The sequence below is a fragment of the Phalacrocorax aristotelis genome, chromosome 7, assembly GCF_949628215.1.
Source record: "Phalacrocorax aristotelis chromosome 7, bGulAri2.1, whole genome shotgun sequence".
Lineage (NCBI taxonomy): Eukaryota > Metazoa > Chordata > Aves > Suliformes > Phalacrocoracidae > Phalacrocorax > Phalacrocorax aristotelis.
Window position 1 is genome coordinate 7,651,444 of NC_134282.1, and position 19,349 is coordinate 7,670,792.

Below are 19,349 nucleotides of genomic sequence, written 5' to 3' on the forward strand. Positions count from 1 at the left end.
TAGATAAAAGACTGCCACTTAACCCTGCATCTCTTTCTGAAAAACTCTTAACTGTGGACTGAGCCACAGCTTAAAGATTCTCTCCTTTATACATACAGAAGTTGCTTAAGGATTTTAAGTCATAACTGCTTAAAGATTAATTTGCACCCAGATTCTGATGAGTTTTGAATCAGAAGAATTGAAGCATAATATCCCACTAGTTTGCCTGGGGAAGAGACGCTTGCTTTTGCAATGCAAATATATGCACGTGTGTGTACCAGATTTGGCACGGGGTATGTGTGATAGCGAGTACCAAGCAGTAGCAGGACGTACAGTGATTTATGAATAGTAACGCAGATGTAAAAGGGTTGTCTGAAGTAGTTAAGTGATGGTTAAATTTGAAGTGTACTTGCCACATGTAGTAAGCTAATAGTAAGACTAAAGAGAAAGAATACTTTTAAAGTATTTAAAAAAAAAAAAAAAGCAGCACAGCCAGCTGATGAGATTCTGTTTCAGCAGAGAAGAGAAGTTTTGTGCTTCAAAACAGCCAACATTTTGTTCTTTCAGAAGCAAGGCTTTTACAGTGAGAAACCAAATAAGGCTTCGTGCAGCCTTTCAGCCCTGTCACTGTAGCTTCCCTGGCTAGGAATGGTGGGAAGAAATAGTTCAAACTATAAGGGAGTTTCACTCCCGCCCGCTAGTGAATTCCTGGGGGGAAGAATGGAGACAGAGAAAATGCAAGACTTGGATTTAAACTGTGGTGTCTAGTGCTCAATTTCCATTTTGGGTAATGATGAATCACTTGTTTTTGGGGGTTCGATTGCCTTAGTGAGCAACATGTGCAGTAGTTCCTGTGAGCAATTGATGTATTACTGTGGTTCTAGATTATTTTATTGAAGTTCAAAGTTCTATTAAAAAAAATTTTCATTTGTCATGGGAGAAGTTGTCCAGAACTTTGTAATAACTGTCTGAAAGTTTTTTGCTCACAGAAAATGGTGAAGGAGAATGTTATGTTGCAGAAGTCAAACCTTACAGCAAAAAAGCCAGACGATTGAGGGGAAACAAATACACAGAAAAAGGTGGTTCAGATATGCAAGCACTACTTTTTGATATCTTTTTTTTCTATAGAAAAAAAGTGTTGTATATTGATGATGAAAAGCCTACGGTTGATAACTTCACTTTTAACTGCTTTAAAAATCTGTTAGTGGTTTCTCTTAGGTAACTACAGGGGTTCCCAAATATGTTTCAGGTGGAAATTGTTCAGGAAAATAGTGTTAAGATTGTGTCAGATAACTTACCTTTGTTGTATTAAAGGACTGCTTCTGTGCCAGTTTGGGGAAATCTCAACCTGAGGAATAGCGTTGTCATTGAGATACTGCTCTGGTGGAGAGTTTTGATAGAATCAATATTATTTTAGTCTGTCTTACACTTAGAAGTAGCTTCGATATAGGGCATTACAGGGGAATGTTTTGTCATAAATCTTTCCTTAAAGCAGTTAGACTCAGACTAGTATATAAGTTGCTCCTATTGTTTGGTTCGTTGGGTTTTGGCTGGGGGGAGCATCCTGTCACTGGATACCACTGAGAAGAGCCTGGCTCAGTCTCCATCACCATCTCCTATCCCGTATTGATACACATGGCTACCATCCCGCTGAGCCATCCCCTCCCCAGGCTAAACAGTCCCGGCTCTCTCAGCGGCCCCTCTGCCGGAGTGCTGCAGTGACGGTGGAGGGGAGGAAGGAAATAGCGGGCCATTTCCAAACAGGGAGCATAGTTTGGGAAAACCTACACATACAAGATAGTGTTCATCCTCTCAGACCACTTTGGAAAAAAAAAAGGTCTATCTCTAGATGTATATCTCTCTGCCCCTAACCTTGGATTAGTTCCCATATCAATTCTGCATCCTAACACATCCATCCACGGATGCTCAGTGCAGGTGTAGGAGCTGTGGGGCAGCACACCACTGGCCTTTGCTGCCCCTGTAACCCAGGCATGTTTTATGCTCAGCCTCTTGGCCTGTCCTGGAGAGATGCTGGATCTGATCCTTCCCAGGCTGGGGTCAGCAGCAGCTCTGCTGGGCGCAGGAGGGAGGGCAGGGTTAGGCCTTCACAAACGGGCAGTACAGAGTAGCATGTGGTCCATTCTAGGATACTGCCTGCAGTCAAGTTGCTGAGAATCTGATGTGGGCAAATACTGTTAGACAAACTCCTTTTCCTTTTTGTAACTGAAATGTGCTCAAGGTGGAGCACAAAGTGCCAGATGTGGTGTAAGGACCTTCCTAGGAATGGCCAGGTGCACTTCACCTGAAAGGCTGCAACGTCTTGGTGAGATGCACAGGTCTCACTTTGGTCAAGAGGCATCCACAGTGGCAGGCACTTGCCTGTTCTTCTGTGCAAGTTGCCGTAGAAAAATTGAGACGTGCCTGTGATTAATGCAATAGTCCACCTGATGTCACTATTCCTTCATGTTAATGGCACCAAAAGCAGTCTGTTCAGCTGCTCTAAAGAAAAGATGGCTATAAACTCTGAAAAGCCTGTTTATGTTGATGTAGTTCCTAATACTTTCATTTAAGTTTAAAATAACACCGATCTAAGGAGAAAAATACAACAAAAGCTGTTTTGATCGTGATGTTAAAGGACTTATTCCTGGCAATCTGCTCCTCCCGATGGCAGATTCACCTCTACTTACACCTTGCCAAGGCTGCTTATTTTAGCTGCATTCTCCCAGAACAGTTAAATATAGGGGTGAGGTTCATGTGTTGGTTTTCAGAGGGGTTTTGGGAAGGTTTGCTATAGCTCATTCCAGAACATAATCGCTTAGCAAACAATATTATTGCCTTCGGAACTTAGCAATGTTTTCTGTACTTAACCTTCATCATAAGCTTAGGATGGGAACCTGGTTAAAACACGTTAGAAACAGGAGATGAAATTTGAATATTCCACTTTATAAAATGAAACAATTATGTATGACACAAATCCATCAACTGAGAAAACGTTTCAGATGTACCAAGCACTGAAAGGACTTGAAAGACTATTTTAAAATAGCCTGTGCTCAGTGACAGGTTTTGTAAGATAGAAGGAAACTACTTAAGCTGTAAATTATTTGGCAGGTTGTTTGTATACTACTTAGCGTGATGAGACTTCATGCTGCATGGGCTGTAATGATTATGACTAACACCTTTGGTATCAATGTAGGTCTTTTTTAATTCATACCTTTTTGTAGGGTGGATCTGAGATATAAAGGGGTGCAATTTTTAACCCATACCTCTGCTGAAATGAATTTATGCTAATGTATGAAAGCTTGATGTATTTAAGCTCGTATGGATGCAGCAGAGGAGAAAACCCTCAAAGCTGTGGTTTGAAGCTCTAGGTTTGTTTTAGGCTTTTCCATGAGAGGTGGATGATTATATTGAGAATAATCCAGAATTAGGTCCATTAGGAGCCCCTGAACCCCCTGAGGAGAGGACACATTCAAGCGCTTTGTGTTGTGCTGTCTAGATCTGCAGTTCCCTGATGCTCTGTGGAAGCCTCGGTCAGAGGTAGGCGTGCAGGTTCCCAACACAGCAGACACAGACTTAGTCCCAAAACAGAGAACTTGCAGAAGCTGGCACCCTGAGAAAGGAGATGCTGGAGCCAGCCTGGTGAAAGTGCTCATAGGAGTGAGCACCGATGAGAGCAGCCACACTCGGGCCACTCTTCCAGCTGGCTCTCAGAGGCAGCTGCTCCTCAGCTTTCCAGCATCTCTGGCCTTCGGTGCCCATTTCCATACCTGTGTGCTAAACTTCCCGGTCTAGCAGGTGGCTGGTATTGCCCAAGACTCAGAGCCAGCAAAAGGATGTGTACGATCCAAGTAGGATTTAAACGGAATTCTCTTCAGTCCAAATTGTGACAATGTTGAGGCAGCTGCTGTTTAACCTTGGCAGCCTCTGAACTCCATATATAGCTCGCTCGTTTACCGCAGTTTCATCCTTGCCTGAATTTGCTTTCCCAAAGCCCTGATCTTCAGCCTGGCCCAGTCCCTTGCTGCGGCTTTCCTGCTCTGTAACGAGGTCAGCCTGAGTTAAAATGCTTTGTAAAAGTGTGGGTATTCATAGTTACTCCAGGTTTTCTCTAAGTTTGATTTGACTTTTTAATCTCACTTCCTATAATATAGACATAAATCTTCTATAGGTGCCACTGACAGGTAGTGTACAGTAAGAAACTTACAGCGCTGTATTACCTGCCCACACACTAGGTCAGTAATAACTGATGCAGTTGAGCTCATACACAATTCCCTGCACTCCAATAGGATGTGAAATACATACAAGATTATTTAATCTCAAAACCAATTTTTTTAAATGTAGGTTTCTAATGTAAAAAAAAAAAATCAAAAGTCAAGTTCAAGTGTTAATGGCCTTTAATGCATCACTTCCTTATGCAAAGAAATTAGCCATGCATATTAGTGAAAGTAGCCCTAGATATCGTCAGATAAGTTTTCCAAATGGAAAAGGTTCTTACAGGATATGAACACTTGAGGGGGTTTGTTGGGGTTTTATTTGAACTTCACCAGCTTTCTAAAAAATACAGGTGCTTCTCAACAGCATATTTTAATTTGCTGGGTGACACTATAGCCTCCACATGCAACATGCAGTGGGAAGCAACAAAAAGGTTTCATTTGTCTCTAATCAAGCGTGTGCTCCTCCAAACTAGAGCTGAGGGAAGAGCCAGGACCCACCTACAGCCTGGGGCGATGCTCTGACTGCAGGCTGGGTGTTGTTTTGTACCTGATGCGCTCCTTGGGCTCCCCTTCCCATCCCAAATGCGCCTGCTGCCCCGAGGGATGGGAGAGGACTTGCGAAGTGACAGTCCTTGTGCACCATGTGCACTGGGTGTTATAATCAGGCTCCTCAGTGACATACTAACAGGCATTTAAGATTTATAGATAGGAAGCTACGCACCGATTATAAGGTGGGGAGGTAACAAGTTGGTGCAGCCCTTTTGCCTGCAGTGTCTTAGAAGGTGAGAACTTTGACTACAAATTCTTCCTATAACTGGCAAAGCCATCACATCTCTCCCTTTAGGTGGATGCCTGGTGGCCTGAACCCCAAGCTGTTAAATGAGATGGATCACAAATTCACCTACTGAACGTGTTGTGGGTGGTTTTTGTGGTGATTACGAATTTATTTGAGCAAGGTCAGAAATCACATGAATGCTCAAGCACCTACAGACTCATCTTCTATTTTCCTGCCTGACATATCCTTAAAGAGGAGCACTGTCAGTAGGAAAGTTGTGGAGAGCCTCATTCTGGCACGTCTTGTGTAGGAAGTTGTAGTGATGGATACAGGTTCAAAGCATGTCAAACGGAGACAGTATTTGAGTCCTTTCTGTCATGCGTGAACGCCACAGCCATTAGGCTACTGGATTTCTCTCTTCCTTTTAAGGCAGCCACATACCATCCTCAGCTGGCTACGCAAACCCAGCTGGCAAACAGAGCCTGTAAACTCATGTGCGATAAGCAGGAGGTAAACCCTTAACTGCTCAGCTGCCACCCTCTGTTCAGTTAGGTACCTGGAATAATTTTCTGGTAAACTTAAGAAGCCCCAGTGCCTCTACTTTTAATCAGCAGATAAATAGTGGAAAACCTGTATTAGAGGATTATGGACCATGTGTTAAGTATCTAAGCTGAAATGGGCAATTTACTTTTATGCATTTTCTATAGCCTTCAAGCCAAACCAGGAATAATCCCATTATATATAAAGTGTTAACTCTTGCCTTTGTAGAAATAGAATTATTAAGGTTGGAAAAGACCTCTAGGGTCATCAAGTCCAACCACCAACCCAAGACCACCATGACTCCTAAACCATGTCCTGAAGTGCCATGGCTACGTGTTTTTTGAACACCTCCAGGGATGGTGACTCCCCCACCTCTCTGGGCAGCCTGTTCCAATGCCTGACCACTGTTTCAGTCAAGTGATATTTCCTAATATCCAATCTAAACCTCCACTGGTGTAGCTTGAGTCCGTTTCCTCTTGTCCTATCACTAGTGAGTTGGGAGAAGAGACCAACACTGACCTCACTACAGCCTCCTTTCAGGCAGTTGTAGAGAGCGATAAGGTCTTCCCCGCAGCCTCCTCTTCTCCAGGCTAAACCCCCCCCAGCTCTCTCAGCTGCTCCCCAGCACACTTGTTCTCCAGACCCTTCCCCAGCTCTGTTGCCCTTCTCTGGACACGCTCCAGCACCTCAATGTCCTTGTACCAAGGGGCCCAAAACTGAGCCCAGCATTCAAGGTGGTGCCTCACCAGTGCTGAGTACAGGGGCATCCTTTTGAAGTACTAGGTTATTTGTTAATGGGGTTTTTTTTCTTACACATTCTGTACAAACAAAACCAAATTCTAAGTTAGCTGTATAAGAAGGGACAACATTTTAGAGTCTTGCAGTTGTGAGATCCATGAGGACCCTCTCAGCACCCTCAGCTGTGCTTCTCATTCCAGTTCCTCGGACAGGGCAGGCAGTTCAGACAGGGAGATGTGAAAGTCAGCAAGGTGAGTGAGAAGCTACAGGTGCTGCAGAGAGGAACAGAGGCAAAGTCCTGGCCTCCTCAGGGAAGCATTAGCAGGCAAATGTTCACACTTTGAAATTCTTACCTTTGTCCCTCTGAAAAAAAAGTAGAAAAGTGTTTATGTAAATACTGTTCTATATAGTATTTACACTGTGTACTGGAAACATCACCAATACAGGAAGAAGTAATTTTCTGCAACAAAGACAACTGTAACTAAGCTGTTGCGTGAAGTAGTTTCAGCTGAGCAGGAAAGTTAGGCAGAAAGTTTCCGCCAAGCAGGACTGAGTAATTTAAGGTCAGCTTTGTAATAGGAAACATCTGCTGTAAACTCAACGTTGTTCGGGACAAATATATGCAAGATGAAAAGGAATATGTTCTGCAGGATGCAGAGACTATTAAGTACTGACAGGTTCATCTTAGAAACAGGATTTTCAAGTCAGATAAGGAATAGCTAAGATAAGAAATTACGCTCGGATGTAAATAGTAGCATAGACAAAATGCACATGTTGCAGTAGCGAAACAATACAAGTAACAAGGAGCATGAACTTATCTTGGGTCTCTAAAAACTGTTAAGAAGTAATCAGTAGCAGAGGGGATAAAGTTCTGCGTGAACCAGATAATCTTCATTGCCTTTAGGAAGTTTAAACTATTTGGATCAGTAAAATACAGGTTCTAGTTTAATGAGAGGGAAGCTGTAAAAGTCCTACAATAATAAACCTTCATAATGAGGACTCTGAAACTACCATTATGTATAATAGCTGTAAAGATCAAACGGTTCATAGTGAACAGCGTGAGCAGTTTTATTCTTGCAGATGTTATTATTTTGCTCTTTAGTTTCAACTCTTGCTGAACCAGCATCGATAAGTTGTACAATTTAAATATGAGACTCCTTTTAAAAAGTCAGTGAAACAGACTTGATCTGAATGGTGCTCCACATCACCCTCACCTTCCTTTTTAACGTATAGCACCCCAGTGACATAAGCTTCCTCTGTACAAGCGCGTGGTCAGATCTATTCACAAAGGTGTGGAGCAGAAATGATGCTGGAGTACCAGACTGATCGTATGTCAGAAACAAACTTTGTCAAATTAAGACTGCATGTTTAAGTCCACGTTTGCAAATACTCAAATGAATTTCATTATTGACAGAAAGTCACTAAGCAGCACATAATGCGTATGCAAGCATACACTGGTCAACAGGCCTAGGAGAGAGCAACAAGCACCTCTTGTTCATCCATCTGATAGTAACACCCTGCTAACAGCAGCTGCAACCATCCATCTCTTCTCCCATGCACGCACGCCCAAACACTCGGCCTACGCGGACAGTGGAAAACAGGCTTGTGGAATTAGTAGCTATCTAGTGTGCCAGGCATTTGCGTTAAGGATTTGATACTCTGTTGTTGAGCAAGCAGATCCTCTGACAACATTTAGGAGACTAACCAGCCATCCTGGTGTCGAACAAACAACCTCCTACTCACGTAGACTCTGTCTGTATGAGGGTCTCTGTGCAAAAACTGACCACAGATGGCTGGCTTGTCTATGCGAGAAAGTTTGAAAGACTTTGCTTGTCCTTGGTTGCACAAGAAGCTTGGGCAAGGTGGGATGGAAATGCTACCGGTGCTAGCAAGATGTCATGGGGAACTGAACTTGGTGCAGGTGTCCTCAGAGAAGGGTGCGTGGGCAGGAATCGCAGGGAATATTCCATTTCGTATTCCTCTTGAAATACTTTCTGCTTCAGCCATGCATTAATATATCTATATTTGCAACACTTATCATCAGGTTTGAAAAACAAATGTGGCCACTCAGTGCAGATGGCCAAGCCAGTACAAACTCTGCGGATTGAAAAAAATCTTGTAAAAAACTGAAACAGACCGTCTCTACTCCACAGCAGATAGCATCTGTTCTCACAGCTGGGATAAATGTATCAAGTTGTGGTGGGTTGACCTGGTCGCCAGGTGCCCACCAAAGCTGCTCCATCATTCCCCTCCTCAGCTGGGCAGGGGAGAGAAAATATAATGAAAGGCTCGTGGGTTGAGATAAGGACAGGGAGAGATCACTCAGCAGTTACCGTCCCAGGCAGAACAGACTCGACTTGGGGAAATTGGCTTAATTTATTACCAATCAAATCAGAGTAGGGTAATGAGAAACAAAACCAAATCTTAAAACACCTTCCCCCCACCTCTCCCTTCTTCCCAGGTTCAACTTCACTCCTGATTTTCTCCACCTCCTCCCCTCCAGCAGCACAGGGGGATGGGGAATGGGGGTTGTGGTCAGTTCATCACACCTCGTCTCTGCTGCTCCTTCCTCCCCAGGAGAAGGACTCCTCACACTCCTCCCCTGCTCCAGCGTGGGGTCCCTCCCACGGGAGACAGGCCTCCATGAGCTGCTCCAACGTGGGCCCTTTGCATGGGCTGCAGTTCTTCACAAACTGCCCCAGCGTGGGTCCCTTCCCCGGGGTGCCGCCCGCCAGGAACAGGCTGCTCCAGCGCGGGTCCCCCACAGGGCCACAGGTCCTGCCAGCAAACCTGCTTGGGCGTGGGCTCCTCTCTCCACGGGCCCACAGGCCCTGCCAGGAGCCTGCTCTGGTGTGGGCTTCCCACAGGGTCACAGCCTCCTTCGGGCACCCACCTGCTCTGGTGTGGGGTCCTCCATGGGCTGTAGGTGGGTATCTGCTCCGCCACTAACCTCCACGGGCTGCAGGGGCACAGCCTGCCTCACCATGGTCTTCCCCAGGGGCTGCAGGGGAATCTCTGCTCCAGCACCTGGAGCACCTCCTCCCCTCCTTCTTCACTGACCTTGGTGTCTGCAGGGCTGTTCCTCTCACACCTTCTCACTCCTCTCTCTGGCTGCAATTGTGCAGTTTCTGTTTTGTTCCCCCCTTCTTAACTATGTTACCCCAGAGGTGGTGGGTCTGTCTTGGGGCCGGTTGGCACTGGCTGTGTTGGACATGGCGGAAGCTTCTGGCAGCTTCTCACAGAAGCCACCCCGGTAGCCCCCCTGCTATCACAGCCTTGCCACGCAAACCCAATACACAAGTGCATGGCTAGTCTGATAGATACCAAATTATACCAGTGCCTGACCCTGATCAAATTTACATTGCCAGGTGAGCATGCAGAGGCCCGACATTTGCAAATCTGGAGCCATGGCCTTATTCTATCAGTTCAACACCTCAGGCTGCTGGTCAGAGCACAGCTTCCAGTAGGGAACCTGCCCAAGCAGGTTAGCATTTCGAAACTGAAATTGCAAGGTAGAGTTTGTGTGTAATATTTTAAATCTTACTCTGTAGATAAGAGCCTTGGGGACATGCAGGGAAAAGATTGTAATGCGTAAAATAAATCAAGAAGTGCCAGTTGGTCAGCTGCCACTTGGATCTTTGTTTCCTTCGTTGCTCTTTGGTGCTTTCCTAGCTCTCGCCGATTCACGCAGCTGAGCTGGGATGTTTGCTGCTGCGGAACAGCACGACGAGCTGAAACGGCATTGCTGTCACTAGCAGACACCCAGGAGCTGGTCCCTGCCGAAGGACTGCTGCGTGCAAACAGGGCAGCTCCACAGACACGATCCTGCGCCGGCTGTTGCAAAAGAGGCACCAGGCACTTCAAGGAACCACAACAAACACCAAGTGGGTTTGCGCTGGAGAGACTGGGAAAGGGTGGCAATAAACAAAAACACGCCCAGGGTAAAAGTTCCTGCTTCTCCAGCCTGATGTCAGATTCCTTAATGTCGAAAAATACTTTGGTTGTATATGTATAGTCTTCTGCTGTTATTTAGTGTAAACATATTTATGTCGGCTTGCTTGTCCACTGAGCTTTCTTCGCAGGCGTACAATGCAATACGTGCACAGCTCTCCGGCACATATAACGTCAAGTACTGCATTTACTTACCTGCATCATAGACTGACAGTTTTGAAACAAAATTATTGTCCTCATAAATATTTTAATAATTGACATAACAAAAGCACTACATTTCCCTCTTCTGTCCCTAAATATCAATAAATGCAATACACATACTGAGCATGAAAGCTGCTAGGTGCAAATGCAAGGTATTTACTACTTTAGCTATTATATTACTTTAATGAAACATAGAATTGGATTCTAATCTGAAAACATTAAATAGAAGCTTTTTTTTTTACAAACTTAGAGATTACTTTGGTACTGTCGAAAGAGCTGTAAGTTTAAGCTCAGCTGCCCTCATTTTCCCAAACTATTTTCATATCCTATCTTATATTCCTCTAATTATAAATTGGGAAAGTAACTGGATCTCATGTTATGATGACAAGTAACATAATTAGTGTCTTCACTGTGTTCTATTTGGTCTATGACCAAATCTCATTTCCCAAGTCATTTGACTGCCACTTACTAATAACATCCTGTTGTCTTGAAGGAGAGGATATTCTAGGAGCATCTCTACGCTGGAACGATGTAGAACTCACTTCAGTGTGGGTGGGAGCAAAGTTGCATTTGTTACCCTGTCTGCGCCCTGCTACTACTCTGATCTTCTCCTGGATGACAGAGAGCGCCAATTCTAGCTGCCAACATAATTGTCTTGCTCCTTCATCCCTGGCCAGCTCCAGTCAGTGTCCGCTGTCGCAAGCCAGCAGCGCAGGCACCTTGCGTTTCTAAGGCTGAAGCTCAAAAAAACACGGCCTTTGACACAAAGCCAATTACAGGGTGTCCAGCATGTTAGTTACGAAGTCTGCAGTCTCAAGAGTTCATGTTTCAGACACTACTAAACATGCAGAGTATGGAAGGAGGTAAAGGAAGGGGAATAGGAGTTCAGGACAAAAGGACAGACATTGTATTTTAGGTAGGGTTTTTATTGGTTTTCAGCTGGCATGTCCCTACCACAACAGAATGTGTAGTTCCATGTTCTGTATGTGAGCTGCATGCTTTACCAGTCTTCTAACAAAAATTATTTTTTTTACAGTTCAATAAAATGAGAATTTTATTACAAATGTTCACGGAAGTAAATCCCCACATTTTTAATAAATCAGCTGCATTATTTTCATAATGATGTTGAACCAGTCAAGTAATTCATTGTATTAAATAATTGAGGAACCTAAATAAATAATGAAATAATTCTATAAATACATACATACCAAGCTTAGAGAAGCGGCTTATAGTTGTACAGTATTGTGCAAAACCTTTCACGTACATATTTCTCCTGACAGCAAAGCTACAGCAGACAAGAACAAATGTATGCCATTTAATTTCTTAAGACGAAAACTCCCCATATCCAAGCAGCTCTCCCTGGAATAACAAAATAAGCAGCACAGTTGTTTCTGTACCAAACCCAACTTAGTAACTCCAGCCAGTCTTTAAAATTGAAAGCTCTTTAAGAAACAGTCAGTCAAATGATAAAAACAAAGACTGATTGAAATTGTTTTGGCAAAATAATTTGCTGTCAGAGGGTCCCAGAATACAGAAGAACATTAAGAGATACTGCAGAATAGAACAGTGTTTGCACACACCCTGAACCTGTTCCTAGACAAAAACTGAGTGTTAAGAAAAACACTTCTTTGATCCAAAAGTCAGTGTCAGGTTGCCACTGTTACTTCACGACAGAAACAGTATTTTCATGTTGGTTTCCAAATAAGTGCAAGAAGAATTGAAAAGCTGTGCTAACGTGGACAGGGACAAAGACGTAAGCAGTGTATAATACCATAACTAACATAGTAATGTTGAAAGTGTAGAAGAGCAGTTTTTCCCAGGGCTCCATGAGATAGCTGCAGGTGATGAGTTCAAACTGGCAGTACAGCCAATAGAGAGAGTACTTCATGCTCTTAATATCCATCTTCAACTTTGTGCCGTTTCTGAAAGCCTTCCCTATTACCATAAAGGTAGTTAGCAGCAATAGAAACCTGACCAAAAATACAAGCAAAAAAAAAATGTAAAAACATGGCATGGGATGCAACTCCACAGTACTCAGTTTGCTCATACTGACCACTTTTAGTAAATGATGTTTTAAAAACACAAGAGATCTAAAATTCCACAATCGCAAATGCATTTTAAAACATAAAACATGATCGGATAGTAACAGGCTAGCGTGAGTCATTCTTTTATCCTTTCCCATAAAAGGCTTCACTTGTATTCCTTTTTCCTTTCCCACATTGAGTTCTGAACACGACAGTACAATTTAGACCACTGTGTACTGGCACCATTATTTACCAAGGCGGCTCCACAATATATCTTTTTTCCATAAATCAGTTACCCAATTATTTTTGCAACTCTGTTCTCCAAGCCAAACTCTACTTCCATAACTCTGGCTTGTACTGGATTATTTAAGGCTCTATTGAAGCGGCTTAATTCAAAAAGCGCTTCAAACCCTCTCACCCTCACCCGTCGTGGATTTTGACATAGAACTTGGCTAGAAGTCTGATTTCTACTACTGCGGACTGAATTTTGTGTCTTATGCTTCAGTTGCTGCTGGAATGCAAACTGGGAGTATGCAGAACGCCACACATACACAGCTACGATAAAAGGAAACTATATACAGATTATCCAGCTCCTTCTGCAACAGAGATTGAACTGATCTGTTGCCAGAATGAAAACATACAAATTTATTTTAAAGCTTTGTGTTCACATTAGTGCTAACAAGTATTGAGTGTTACATGATATAGTTACCAGAATACAGGACTGGGGAGGTAAAGGGAAAACAGGACTGTTTCAGTTACTGGGGCTTCCTGTCATTTGGCAAATGAGAGGAGACAAAACAACAACTGTGATTCCCCACTTTTTAATTGGAAAGTTAAGCGCTTCTAGTGGTATCAGGATCTGTGGAAAAAAAAACTTACTCCACAGAAATTGAATACAACTTCATAGATCTATATAGAGTGGGATTTTATCCTAACAAAAGCCACTTCCTAAAGTTTTTAGAAAAAATTTGCCTCACCATTTCCATTTTACTTCCATAGCTTCCCCACCTCTTTTCTGCCTGGCAGGTGAGATAAACTAGATAATGCTTCTGCAGTCAGGAATTACTATTAACTACTTTTAGCAATATCCTTACTATATCCATCACATTTTTGTACGTTACATGCAGTTTTTACTAAACCTAGGCTATACTTCAGCCACTTAGCATCAAATATATTGCCAAGCTACTTTGAGGAAACACTTTCCTTTAAAAAAAATGGATTTTGTAAAAAGTAGAACTTACCCCTTCACTCCTCCGTGATGACAAAACGTCCAGGTGAGAGATGCTTCCTCACACTCCTGCCTTTTGCAACTGAACAGCTCCTCTACAGATTGAGATGGAGAAACAATTAGCTTTGATCCTCAATTACAGAGTGTGTCCTCCATACCCCGCCCTTCTTCACTATTGCTAAAAACTCCTCTGGCCAAAGTTGTCTGCATTATGCAACAAGGACAGCCTTGGTCTGGCTCAGTACCACGCTCTCATGACAGCATTAATTTGATAATTTGTACAAAGTCAGAGTGGAAGAACTGCAGGTAGGGAAGATCATACAAGGCCAAAATAGCATTTAGGACAATCAGTAAAAAATGTTTACAGTTAGTGCGTTCCCTGATTTTGAACCTCAAAAAATATCTCTGCTTCTGTGGGACTTCACGATGCAGGCTGCCAGAGTTCCTACAAGGTGCAATTTAATGGCCATGCAAAAATATGGTGTCAGAGTTAAGTAGCCACAAAAATGTAGCTCAATTAATATGTCTCGGGAAAGTCTCCGGTGAAGCCGCCACCTCCTGCAACCTTCGATGAATACCACTTTCAGACAGTTCCCAGTCTTCTCTGTGTCAGTATCTCCTAGCTCCGCATACGCACCTCAGTTGTCCTCATCCAGAAAAAACAGAGTGGAGGGAATACGTGGACAAGATTTCTGCAAGGAAAAGATGGTCATTTTTTTCTTAAAAATGCTACAAAGTAAAACCAAGCCACAAATGCTTGAGGCAGTTTAATGATCTAATTGGACAAGTAAATTAGGTAGAAATCTGCATAATACATTATGTTCTGAACTACCTGCCTGCAGTCAAATCATTTCCAAATAAGAATCAGCTTCATTTTGGGAGAATATGCCACAAGCAACGTCTAAGGCATCTGAGCCTCACCTTCTTTCTCCCCTTCCTTAACAAACACAGCCTGAGCTGATCTATTAGTAAATGCTGACCTATTCCCTCAACCCGCCCCACCCCCTCCCCTACCCCCTCCCCCCCCGGGTTTTCAATGAACTAAAGTTTTCTGTTTCAAAACTATCCACATTCCATAGAAAATTCAGAAATGGTAAATCACTGCCCTGGCAGCTGTACTGCATACACCCCAGGCCCTACCTTTCTCCTGCGGAGCGCAGGTCTGCCACAGGAGTGCATCCACCGCACGGGGTGAACTCCTGCATCTGGAGGATATAACTTAGGTTGGGGTCTAGAGAATGAACATCAGATGTGAAATATAATTGCCCTGGAGCAGTGCTGCAGGATCATTATCTCTTTTTCAGCTACATATTTGAACCGAGTATGGAGGGCTGGGGTGGGACAAGGAGTTTTTTAGGGTTTTTTTTCCCCATGAAGATGTTGGTGAAAAACAACATATACACAGAAGAAGCAATATTTGACTACCCCAGTGCCTGTGTCCTTGGCAGGCCAGCATCCCTGCTTCATGTTGCTCACCTTCCCTGGAAGGTGGATCAGCCTCCTCCAAACCCCTTAGCAAGATGCAGTAGCAGAGCACCAATTACCAGGGCAGCCGAAGGCAGGGCTGTCACCTCCGCGCTCTCGGAATTCTCTCCAAAAAACATTTGCATAAAAGCCAGGAAAACTTGGGTAGGCACTTCTGCCGTTCTCAAGTGCAAACCTGTACAGATGTTTTCATTCTTCTCAATAATTCGCCACTGGTTCTTTCAATAACAAATTCCCTGAGTTGAAATAATGCAGAAAGTGAGACCTGTCTGGGTTTGTTTTAGTGCTAACAGCTTCAAAAGTTTTCACCTGACAGCTGAGAGCCATTGTGAAAGAGATAGGTGGGAGCACAGAGGATCAGGCGATTTCACAGAAATAAAACGTCGGGGTAAGCAGAATCCATCGCCAACGTAATGCTGTAAGCAGATCTTGGATGGTGGTACGTAAAGCCCCCAGGCATCCTCTCCTCCTCACTTTCCGGGTAGCCACTCCCGCTGCTTTTCCCAGATGCTACCCCACCAGGAGATAACAACTCATTAATACCTTTCACAATTCGTAATCAGATGTGTACAGCTTCACTCAGCACAAAACATTTGCCTGAAATGCCTACCTTTTGAGGCCATTTTAGCCTATGGGTTTTAAGACACTTTTCTCCACACAGAGAAGAAAATAGTCTTCAAGATTAAAAAAAACAAAAGCCCAACAACAACCAAAAACCCAGACAAAACCACACTGCTACATTTGGTAAGGCACTGTGATGGATGACTGCAGATGCGTGAGGAAAGCATTTTTTTGCAAAGGTCTTACTCTGAAGAGCAGGAAAGAGACTCTGCTGGGTAGCACTCTGTCCCAGAGGGGCTGGTCCCTTGTTTCCAGGTCTCTTAATCATGTTGCCCACACAATTAAATTTCAAAGCCTCTTTTTACTGCTTCTCACTGTGGTTTCCAGCCAAATAAATTCAAACACAGGCATGTAAAAGTCATACAGTGGCAGAGCAATAGCTCTTCTTAGCAAGGGAAACATGAATTATAAAAGCAAACCGGAAACATTCAAATTACCACCACACTGAAGGAAATCACCATCCTCCCTTTTTTAAGTTCAGTGAGGTTCCCCATATAGAACAGCTGCGACTTCTGGTTTATTCAGAATTGGGCAGATTAGCTCCAGAAGCAGAAGTAAGGGGTTTTTTTCTTATTATTTTATGCCTTATAATGGGATTCTCTGATGTCTAATAAGGTGTAAACCCATACCAAGGCATTTGCTCTGCATTTGGCTTCAGAACGGCTGTCTTCTGCATGGCTCCTCTGCTGCCTAGTAAGGAGTATGTAATAATGCTGCTTTTCTCTTCTTGATCATCTCTTTCAACAAAATCAGTATCTTTAAATTCAGTATTTCTTTTCCCGATTTAACTGAAATTGGTCATGGGCTTAAAAGTATGGTATGTGGGAGTATAGAGAGATAGCGGTAATGAAAGAAAATAAGCCTTATTTCCATAGAAGACCAAGCTTAAAAATGCCTGAAATATCTCTGCCTCACACCTATACACTGTGGTAAGTTGTTTATCTTCCTACTTAAAATGAAGACACTGGAAAGTAATTGAAGCAGAAAGTCAAGGTGATCAGGAGCGCTTTCTCTCTAACCCCTTCTGTCTGTCCACACAAAGCAAGGCACAGGCAAGTTTGTTTTGTCATAGTAGTATCCTTGAGTTTGTTTGATCCCTTTTGGCTCCAGCACCATTTGGAAAGAATGGAAAGAAGCAACAACGAATTATTAACATACTGGGGAGGCAGCCGTGACAGCCAGTGCCTGCATGTGCATTAGTACAAGTTCTTCTGGCTGCAGCTTTGGGTCCCTAACGTGGTTCTTCTTGGCCTGGCAACATTTTCCTGTCCTCTCCCTCACACTGGCAAGGAAGCACATCTGGGAACTTGTCAGGCCTGGCAGGACAGAGATAAGCTAGCGTCCTCAGCCTGCACAAAGCCTGACCGCACAACTGCAGGTGCTGGAGGAGGGGATGGGATGGAAACACATGACAAGGGCAGGGAGAAGGTGGGAGGTTGGGCAGGCCAAGGCAGCCCAGGCACACATGAGCTTAACCTGCTGCATAAATAGTGGTGCCGACCTCCTCCTATGAACATCTGCAGGCTCTGATAGTTATCCTCAAGACACCTGAGCACCAGCTTAGCAGCACAGGGAAAGAAACTCAGCAGTAAGGAACGGCTCGTATAGTGAATTGTTAGCTTGACTTGCCAACACAATCAAGCTGCACCAAAGAACCTACAGAATATACACGACTGTTCTTGGAAAGGAGAAAAATTGGCCTATAGTGTAGAGCGGGCCAGTTCTTAGAAAGGCTCCACATGCGTAAAATATCTGGCATGTGGCTCCACAAATTCCAGCACCAGACGACAGGTTTATCTGGAGCAATATCACGCCTGGAATCAGGCTATATGACACCATGTAACAACTAGATGAGGACTCTATCTTGATGAGGAATGTATCTTGGCTCCAGCTTATAGGGGCCTGACTTACTGCTGTCTGTAATGCAAATAACACATTTTAATTACTACATTGTTGGCTGCAAGAGTCATACGATTTCCCGGCAAGCTTCCCCACACCTGGCTAGACCAGCTCAGGAACTATTTTAATTCTACATCAAGACTGATAATTAAGTAAGTGAAAACTATGGAGGCTAGTAATCTCCAAAAGCACAAGCAATATGCATAGTTGTCCCACAAGGATTAGGCACAGACTATTTCAGCTTGAAGTAGGATGATATCAGACCATTTCACATGTCGTGAACTGAGCGTTTCATAAAAGTTGGACAACTAAGCGTGTCAGTTGTGAAGAGCAGTGAACCTATACCTTCCCAGCTGCAATTCTTTCTTATCTTACTATACAGCTCACTCACGTAATTTTTTATTTAGTCACCACTGATGCACAGGAAACTTGGGCACAGCACGTTTCTTCTGCCCACCAGTGCCCCAGAAGCATACAAAGCATGCATTTGTGTAGCAGCCTGCTGTCACTGTTCTTGTGTGCCTGGTCTCTCCCCGAGGTCAGGGGCTCTTCACTAAGTGCGCTTCAAACTCAACACATTTTCCAGCTCCAGGCTGTGCCTTGTTCCTTCACCTGGCAGGTTTTTACATCCCTTTCTGTGCTGAGGATGTGTCATTTAGGGACAGAAAAGAGAAGGGAAGCTATGTCTTCCTGCACTGAGCCACGAAGCTCTGCTTTCTCCCTCGTTTCACAAAGCTGTTAACAATGTTTACCCGTTTCCATTCTCTTCCCCAGTTTCCCGTACTGTGGTATCACTCAACATGTAACTGATGTTGTTTCAGGTGTAAAGCAAATATAACAGAAAAGGAAAAGCTGCCTAAAAGGAGTTTAAAATCTAGAACTGTAGCTACAAAGCCACGGCTGTGAGTGGCAGAGCTGAATGCCCAGCCTGGGACTAGGAGCTGATTAAACTGGGAGTTCTCCTAAGCCCAAGATTCTCCCATTCTCTAATTTCTAGGATCATTCTGTGGTTTTACTTTAAAATAGGGTGATACAACCCTAGCTATTTTGCAGACCTTAAGCACACTTTATATGACGAAGTGACTGATACAGTAAGGAGAAGAAATTTCATTTGGCTTTTAGTAGAGAAATAGCTGCGGTTCTTCTTTATTTTAGACATTTTTACAAGCATACAGCAAATCATATGCACAATGACAGTCATAACAAGCATAGTTCTGTCAAATATTATGGAAGAATTTATTAACATAGGACTTGAAAAAAAAAAGTGCATTTTCTCAACCAGTTTGTTTATTCTGTATATTATTCTAAGATCATACTTCCTGTCATTAGCCTGGTATATAGAAAATTACATCAGAATGCCCTGCTAAAAGTGACACCGCAGTAGAGTTGCACAGGATGGGAATAGGGGACTTTCCATTAGCACTGGTCAGCGGCATCACATCCTGCTGCACTCCCATCTCTTGTTTCTTCTCCCCTCCTCATTCAGAGCAGAAGTATATGCACCTCTGGTGAACACTCTGAGTAAACTTTTCAACTACACACCTCAATGAAATTCCACCTTTAATTAAGAACTCTGAAGCTGACTCCTGAAGACTCCTGCAGCAACTGAGTGTCAAGAGACGACAAAAAACTACTGCAAATTTCAGTTGTGCTGCCAGCAAATACAGTTGTCTCCCACATGTGTGCGGAGTAGA

At 43.5% G+C, this 19,349-nt stretch overlaps 1 protein-coding gene across 1 annotated transcript; it reads right to left on the minus strand.

Moving 5' to 3' along the window:
• Positions 1–12,058: 12,058 nt before the first annotated feature.
• LOC142059666 (serine palmitoyltransferase small subunit B-like) lies at positions 12,059–12,301 on the minus strand. Its single transcript, XM_075098563.1, has one exon. It carries the CDS (start codon positions 12,299–12,301, stop codon positions 12,059–12,061), a length of 243 nt encoding a protein of 80 aa, XP_074954664.1.
• Between the last annotated feature and the right edge of the window lie 7,048 nt (positions 12,302–19,349).